This window comes from Rhineura floridana, chromosome 8, assembly GCF_030035675.1.
Source record: "Rhineura floridana isolate rRhiFlo1 chromosome 8, rRhiFlo1.hap2, whole genome shotgun sequence".
NCBI classification, from domain to species: domain Eukaryota; kingdom Metazoa; phylum Chordata; class Lepidosauria; order Squamata; family Rhineuridae; genus Rhineura; species Rhineura floridana.
In genome coordinates, this window is record NC_084487.1 from 111,839,098 (window position 1) to 111,847,997 (window position 8,900).

Consider the following 8,900-nt stretch of genomic DNA (forward strand, 5'->3'; position numbering starts at 1 on the left):
TGAATTTGTGTCTAGTGTTGTTCCTTGCCCACATGTACACACAATCTAATTCAACACACGTAAAAGTTACCTTCCTTGTCAATGGAGTATACAGAGACCCCTCTTTGTTGATGTACTGGTGAATCTCTTCCCTCCCCCCCCAAAAAAGTAGGGGGACACCTGCTGTTAGATGCTCAATCATCCACATCCCTGCAACTTCCATGTTTCAATATGCTTTTTTCCTTTCCTTTTTGTTAACCCCAAAAAAGACCCTGTCCTCTGGTATGGCCAACCCTCTTTTTCTCTATCCTAAATCACAGTTCCATTAAAATTCAGCTTTCCGGAGTAAATGAATTCTCCAATTTGACAAGTGAATTCATTTTACTTATCATTATTCATTTTGATAGCTGGTGAGAGGTGACCTTTTGAAAAATGGACAAAGAGTCCTGCAGCATCTTCAAGATGAATACATTTGATTATGAAAGAAGCCTATGGCTTGGTTATTCCAGATTCTCTTATTTTTTTCTTCTTTCTTTGAAAGACTGGTGTTGATCCCTGCACAGTCTTAGCCACAAGGAAAAAAGTCCAGAAAAAGCATGCCAAGCAACTAAAGTACCTTCATGAACACAAGAAGAAAACAGTCCTGAAAGTGGTAAGCCTTACATGTAGGGGCCGATGTAGACTATGACTCCTTAACTGTGATTTAAGAAACTGAGAGCCAACCTTGGGAATGCATTCTTCCTCCTCAAACTTTCTTTTCTCTCAAGCATTAATTCCCCCCTTCCATCCTTTAACTGCAGCTAACTGAAATGTGAGCTTCTGTGCTTAATGTTAAACAGGTTTCCCACTTTTCTGGATCCAAAACGATGGTTTGAATGGAACCCTGGTTAGTGTTAACTATGGTTGAGATTAATGTCGGCATTTCCCTTATCAATGTGAAAGAAAGAAGGAAGGGGGGATTCATTTAAGAGAAGGGTCAAAGGAAGGAGTGCCATGGTCCACCTTGACAATATTCCTGAAAATTTCAGCCATTGTGATTTTGGGAGAGTGCTTGTGATAGACTAAGAGGCAGTAAGATGTGGATAAAAACTAGCTGCTTGTTTGATTGCCAGAGCATTACTTCCCCTACTGGTGCAAAGCAAAACTGTTGCATCAGTAGCATGTGTGTTTGGCATTCCCGTTCCTCCTGCTGCTCTTCACAAAAGGAGCTTTTACCATTAAGGAGAGGCTTCCAAAAACAAAGCATGAATGTAGAATCCTAGAGTTTAGATTTGGACTTTTTGAAACAAAGTCTGTAAAAGTTTATTCTAGAATGATGGCATGGGGCAGATCCATGCAAGTGTTTTTGAGGTGGAAGAGACATCCAGGTCTTGTAAAACTGGCCCCATGCAGAATATCCCAACATTACACTTATTTTCTAGTACTTTTCAGATTGAGGTTAACTAGCAATTTTATTTTATTACATCTGTCACAGAATTTTGTGCATATCAAGACAGGGGAGGGTGATTCTTCCCAGGGCCAGCCCAAGACATTTTGAAGACTGAGACAAAAGATAAGATCCTCTCTCCTGCCCCAAATATCACATAAACAGCTGGGTGGAATGGAATGAAATTATTCATTTCAACCCTCGCAATAGGACAGTGTCCTCTCCCTCACCTGAAGGAAGCAGGCTACTTTAGGGGGTGACACATACAAACAGCTTTGCCCTCCAATGGAGAGGATAGCTGGTGGGCTCAGGAAGAATGGTGCCCCCCCTACCCCCAGCATCTGCTGCCTGATGTGGTTGCTTCAGTCTAGCTACTGGTAGGGGTGGCTCTTAATCTTTCACATCAAAATACTTAGTGAATTGGCCCAAAAAAGAAACAAAAGAAGTTGAAGAGAATAGGCCGCAATCCTCTACTCACTCGCTAGGGAATGAGCCCCATTTAACTCCATGGGACCTCTGCGTAGACATATATGAGCTTATACAGTAGAGCTGATTGTTGTCCTTTGGCATTTCTTCATCTGTATGTAAACAGAGAGATCTTTCTGTGAGAAATCTCTAGATAAATATTTTACATAAATCAACCCTGACACAGAGAAGTGTACACATGGAACTAGGTTTTTGTTGGGGTTTTTTTCGTAGAGTCTGTTTGACATCCTGTGCTGAATGCAGAAGTCTGAAAAAAGTAAACTTTTACTTAAGTCTTGTGTTTCTTTATCCATCAAAGACGAGCGATACAGAGAATAGTGTGAAACATGAAGTGATGAATGATGAACTACCACTCAATGGAAAATTCTCAACAGCAGAGGCAACTACACAGGACTCCTCTCCTGACGAACTCAAACGTTTTATGGAGCCAATGACTCATATTCACTCAATCATTTTGGATTTTTCACCCATGAATTTTGTGGATTCAGTTGGAGTTAAAGCCCTAAAATCAGTATGTAATATCTTATCTTGTTGCCATATCCCACACCTGGATGGTACCTTCTTACCAAAACACCTTATGCTGTTTCAAAAACAAAGCTCCATGTGGCCAGGTACCAAGTTAAGGGCACAAGGACTATGGGACGTTCTGTTGTACAAGGTTGTGCAGCTCACATTCATTTCAAAGAGACTTGCACAGGAGAGCTTCCTGCTGTTTTCTGTCTCTAGACTGGGTGTGTAGACTTCAAGACCCATCGGCTGCAGCCAGTGTGGCTAACAGTCAAGGATGATGGGAGTTGTAGTCCAGCAACATCTGGAGGACCACTGGTTCCCCAACCCTGCTGTAGCCATTTGGGCACATAACATGAGAGTAACTCCCATTCTACTGAAAAGGACTTAACATCACTGTAGGCATACATACGATTGCACTGTTAAGTACCGTATCCCCCCACCAATCTCTTCCTTTTATAGAGTATTTCTGGTATAACTACTCAATTTTTGAAGAATAACTTGGCCTCTTTAACAATGTGTGTATATGTTATGACAATGAATCAGAATTGTCAGATGCAAAATATTAACAGCAAGTTATTTTCTGCACTGTTGTAGATCATAAAAGAATATGAAGAGATTGGTATTTCATTGTTTATAACTGGCTGCAATGGTAAGCTTGTTTGACAGTTTGTGGGGGGCAGGACGCGGGACTGTGGGTTGATCTTGATGCACTCATTGGTTGGTATCCAACTACAGGTAAACAGTTCTGCAAGTTCTTCTAGCTGCAACTTCCCTCTCCTCTCCTCTCCCCACACAGCACCTGGAACAGATTTATGGGGGAGGGGCTGGTGAGGACTGGGTAGGGAAGTTCCATTGTGCAGCTAAAAGTCCTTTAGCAGAACTGTTCAGCTAAATTCTTCCTGTTGTTTTTTTGATTGTGTTGTCTAGTCTGACTGGCAGCAGCTCTCTAAGGTCTGAGCCAGAATCTCCCTATTATTACATGATCGTATTTAACAGAGATGACCGATATTGGGATTGAATCCAATGCCTATATGCAAAAGACTTGCTTGATTATTAATCTGTGGATGTCTTCTCAACTCCACGTAGCACACCCCGTACCTGTCCCTCTGTTCTATCCTCAGTGCAGGTAGAGTGGTTGCAACACGAGCTAATGTAGATCTGGCCACAATTCCTAACAACCAGCAACTGTTACAGAAACCTGGTGAACCTGCACCCAAGGAATGGGACACTGGATCCTTAACTTTGCCTACCTAACTGCTGGCGTTTAGAAGAGAAAGGAGAGGGTGCTGTTGTTTGTTTGTTAAGCCACCAGCTGCAGATGAAAGAATGATCTGCAAGGTGCACTGGGGCTTGTAGCTTTTGGTCTGTCTTCATCAAGCTGCTTTTTAAACTCAGGAGTGTCCTCTAGTGTGCCCAGGGGTACTCTCTGGCTTGCAGCCTTTCTCTGAAGATTTTCACTACACTTAATGATCTTGCACCCACTTTGTACACTGTGCATGCCAGACTACTCTTACTGTTCTCTGAGAGAAGTCAAATTCAAAACAAGTTGTTCAGGTGTATTCATTTTGCATGCATTTGTTTTGCGTGCTCTTTTGGGCCATCAGTGGAGTTTATGGGGTTGGAGGGGTTGAAGAATTGGAGATAACTAGACTAAAGTAGTAAAGAAGAATGACAGAACAGTGGACACAGGCCAGGGAACCAGGCAGGGCATAAAAAACTCTTGAGCGCTGAAGTCTCTCAGGTCACATCCACACCATTCATTTAAAACACACTTATACCACTTTTAACAGTTATGGCTTCCCCCAAAGAATGCTGGGCACTGTAGTTTACCCCTCACAGTGCTACAATTCCCAGGATTCTTTGCAGAGAAGCCATGGCTGTTAAGGTGGTATAAGAATGCTTTAAATGCATGGTGTGAATGTGACCTCAAATTGTGTGAACAGACACCAAAACACATCTTCACAGCCATGACGGTTAGAAATAGCATCTTTTAAAATATAAATGTATTGGGCAGTACCCAATCCTGCAACTCTCCTGGTGCAATAGACCTCTTTGTGTGCAGTGCATCTTACTTGTCCTGTGCCCTTCAGACCTTTCGTATATCCTCAAAATCAGCTCTGGACGGTTGGAGGACCCTCCAGAGCAGATTTTGGGGAGGAGATGAATCATAATTCCCCTTGTGCCTGTAGAAGAGCATATGTAGAGCATTGAATACATCCCATTGACTTGGGTTCAATCCCCATGTGCATCAATAGGCACGGTCAGTCAGTATTCCTTGCTGAATTTTGTGTACACACACCCATCTCACACACACTGCACACTGCTCCAGAGGAATCCTCCCATGTTTTGGATGGCTTTGAGGGGAGATATGAAAGAGTGTGTGGTCAGGGAACGGGCAAATAGCATGTGTTTTAATTGGCTTTTAAATATGTGTTTTTAAATTTGTGTATATATGTTTTAATTGTTGTAAACCGCCAAGAGCTTACGCTATGGGGCAGTATACAAATGTAATAATAATAATAATAAATCTTCTCAGGCAAGCAGGGGTTTTGATCCAAGCTAGTCTATACATATTCCACTGTGAAACTCAAATAGACCCACATGTGCCCTGAGTCAACTATGCATGTGCAATAGCTTAGCCGGCACTGCACATAACCCCAGTAACCATAGTGGCGGTCATGGTGATCAGCTGGCCAGGAAGAAGAGGGGTTTTATTTAAAAGGTTTTTTCCCTCCCTCTCAGCCACTAATAACTCCTTCCACCATTTTTCCCACAGTGGGATTACATGACAGCTGATATTGCACTAGAAATTGTGCGCATACCACCCATTGTATGTGTGGTTCCTCCTCCAGCTACATGGGGCGATATGTGCTTTTGCTTATATATGCGCCATAGTCAGATGAGTGCAGCAAAATAAAGAGGCCTTGCAACGGCTGTTTCTGTGCTACCAGGTGTATATTCTTCCTCTTTCAACAAGTCTTTTAAATAGAGACTTTATCCCAGTCTGCATCTGTGTTGGAATTTGTTTTTTAAGATGTTTTTAAAGCTTTTTAAAAATGATGTTTTAAAAGATGTTTTATGGTAATATATTTTAAAGTCTGTTTTTATGATGTTTTAGAGTGTTAGTGCTTTTGTTTGCAGCCCTAGGCTTCTACTTGGAAGGAGGGGCAGGATATAAATCAAATAAATGAATAAAGCTCTTGCTTTCATTTCCATCCAGGATCTGTTGTGGAGAATCTTGCAAGACTACACTTCTTTGACAAAGTTACCCTAAGAGATTTGCTGTTTCCCAGTATTCACGATGCTGTACTCTCCAGCCAACAGAAAGGCCTCTCGGCCTTACAGACACCTGTTGATGTTGTCATTACTCCTACATTATAAATCGTACGATAGTAAATTACTGAACTTCCAAGGGCTCCTCTTAATACTTATTTAATTTGCACAGATTATACAGAGCCTAAGACTAGCCACTTTTACGGGTATGTGATGTAGTAGTGGGGCATCCTGCTTTCTGCCAGAATGTTCTCTGAAGAATCTAAAGCCTTAATACTTTCAAGATGTGTTTTTTTTTTCAAAACTGAATTCAGGTGTGTCCTGAAATGGTGTGTAAATGTTTGTATAAAATGGAAGACCCATATATTTTCCTGCAAGCATCCTAGAACATTTTGAAGTTTCTTTTTTTTTTGTTCAGAAATGTGCCAGCAGATGAGATATTGCACTATGTTAAAACAAAAAGCACTGGGTGTTACAGAAACTAATACATATTATTGGGTGCCAGGGGCCTTCCCCTAGGGATTATGTTCAAATGCCTCATAATGAGGGAATGAGAGATTGCTGTAAAATGTATTCTCGTACCATCTACTGATGAATTACACTGTATAAATATCTTAATGTGTTAGCACTAACTTTCAAAGCTAGATTTGATGTAGTTATTTGTTTGGAGATCCCATAAAGAACCATTTTTTACAGTGTGTCCTAGGTTTTTGTCTGAATGAGCACAATTGTACCATTTTCCTTTTGAACTGAATTATGAGCCCTTTTCCACAAGAACTAATTTTCAACTGCAATGGACCATTTTCACATACGGTACTAGAGTGGCAGTAGTGAAATGGCCATAGAACTAGCTCTGAGTGAGGAAACGGAAATGATGCTGCAGGCAGAGGAACATAAATCAAGCAGCTCAAAGTGTGCAACTGGCTACAAGTAGCCTCTGAGCTACACACCGTTGAAAAGACATCTTTGAAAATGGAGGATTTTATTTACTATATTCATGAGTTGTATAAGGTCAATTTTTTACATGGCCCTCTAAATATATTTTCAAAAATTAGCACTACCATTTCACTTGAACTGAGAGTGAAACTGCCAAAAGTGTGTGATGAATACCAAGGGTAATAGGGAAGTGGCCAACAAGCAGAGTCACCTTCACACTGCCCACAGCTTGTTCCAAAGGCAGATTTCATTCTTCAAGTCCAACCTTGATCAATGGTGCTTATCCTCGGGTAAATGTAGGATTGCAGCCTTAGTATGTTCATCGCTTCCCATGCCCAAAAGGAATGCCAAAGCAAATTGCAAAATAAAATAAAATACAAAAATAAGACTTTATAACAGGATATTCATAGAATCAGTTCAAATGTACTGAAAGTATTCATCCATAAAATCTTTTAGAAATAAAGATAACCATCCCACCCAGCACAAGGCTGAACACCAGACTCCTAAAGCCAAGCCATTAGTGCTTGCCAAATGCATGGGAACATAAAGACATCTGAACAAGGTACCAAAAGTTTGATGATGTCAGTGCTGGGCAAACCTCCATAAGGAGAGCATTCAGTTAACTGGGCTAAGACAGAAAATGTCTTTTACCTTTCCATTTCTAGGAGAAGGGCTTCAGACGTCAAGTCTCGGGCTGGGTAGGCCCACAGGAGGAAAGGTGGCTCTTAAGGTCCTAAGATGTGCAAAACTAGCACCCTGAGTTTGGCTAGAAACACACGCAAAGAGTGAAGTTACACCAGAACTGGAGCTGTAGGTTCAGAGCACCTAGTTCCACATAATAGTCCACTTAGGATTGTGAGGTGAGCACAAGAGAGGGCCTTTTCTGTGGTGGCTCTACACTACTGATCTCCCTCTCAGTAAACCTGTGGCAGGCAGCTACACTTCATGCTTTTCAGCTGGCCTTAAATACTTGTTTGTTTTGATTGGCCTTCCTAATGTTTATCCCACTCTGTAGTTGGAGGCTTTAATATCATGTTACTGGAATTCCAAGTGTGTTTTTATGCTGGGTTTCAGTAACATTGAAAAAAGTTTTCTAAATGTAGTTTTTATTGTAAGCTGCTGGAAAAGTGGCACTGAAATATTAAAAGAAAATATATGTAGCCTAGCAGCCACATTCTGCACTAGTGGCAGTTTCCACACCACCTGCAAAGGCAGCCTCATTAGTGAACAACATATTGCAGGAATCTAATCAAGAGGGAATCAAAGCACAGATCATAGAAGCTGAAACTGGTAGAAAGCACTCTGCGGTGCAGGCCACTTGTGCCGCTAGTGACAGTGATGGACCCAAGTATACTCAAGCTCTGCACGTGATCCTTCGTGGCGAGTGTTCCATCTCACTCATCTAGACTGAGGAACCCCACCTAGCATCTACCCTTTGGAGTGAGTTTCACTTTGTTGGCCTGCCTTCAGTCAGTTACTGAGGCCAGGTATTGGTTCAGCACATCCACCACACCAGCTTGAGCTGTAAAGGAGAAATACTGATAATGACGGCACACTCGTAACTCTGGATTCGTCTGCTCAGGAGTTACACGTAGGTGTTAAACAGCATGGGGAGGGAGAAACGAGCCCTAAGAATCCCATACAAAAGGCTCCACAGGGCCAAACAATAACCCACCCACCTTCTGGCGATAACCAGGTAAGAGCAGAAGCAGCGCTACCCACTCCCAGCCACTGTCTAAATCTCAGCAAAAGGTAGCCAGCCCATGGATAGCAAGGGTACGGTTGACGAGAACTCCAGACCTCTTTCCCTGCCCCACTGAGAAAACCACGTGCAAAGTGTGTCGAGCACAGATGATGCACCAACTACACATCAGAACCATCCTATGTAGACGAGCACCAAAATCAACCTTCCATTCTCCACAAGGGAGTTGTCCTGGCATTCCTCCCCCTCCCCCCCGACAACCCCTTTGCTTTGGCATAACCTTAAATCAGTGGTTTTAAAATGCAGAAATGTCTGTGATACACCAATTCCTAAAAAGAGGAATTGAGCTCATTGTTTATTATTTGTACATATGCTGCTTACCTCTGTTGCATAGGAGTGGGTGGCATTCTGCTCACCCCACACTGCTGATCGCTTTTTATATTTGAGAGGACTACATTTCTACAAGACATAAATTTCTGGAACTACCCAAAATGCATTGTGGAAGCTTGTAGTCAAGTGATATTTGATACAATTCGGCACTGGTTAGGCCTCAGCTTGAGTACTGTGTGCTGTTCTGGACAGCACACC

The 8,900-nt window shown here is 42.1% G+C and overlaps 1 protein-coding gene across 5 annotated transcripts in view; it reads left to right on the forward strand.

The window, feature by feature from the left end:
* SLC26A5 (solute carrier family 26 member 5) overlaps positions 1–6,367 on the forward strand; it is a 41,714-nt gene extending 35,347 nt beyond the window's left edge. For all 5 annotated transcript variants that reach the window (XM_061640450.1, XM_061640453.1, XM_061640449.1 and 2 more), the window contains 4 exons: positions 521–631; positions 2,190–2,402; positions 2,996–3,050; positions 5,622–6,367. In XM_061640450.1, the coding sequence (XP_061496434.1) occupies positions 521–631; positions 2,190–2,402; positions 2,996–3,050; positions 5,622–5,782 (540 nt within the window). In that variant the 3' untranslated portion in view covers positions 5,783–6,367. The remainder of the gene's footprint in view (positions 1–520; positions 632–2,189; positions 2,403–2,995; positions 3,051–5,621) is intronic.
* Positions 6,368–8,900: the final 2,533 nt, after the last annotated feature.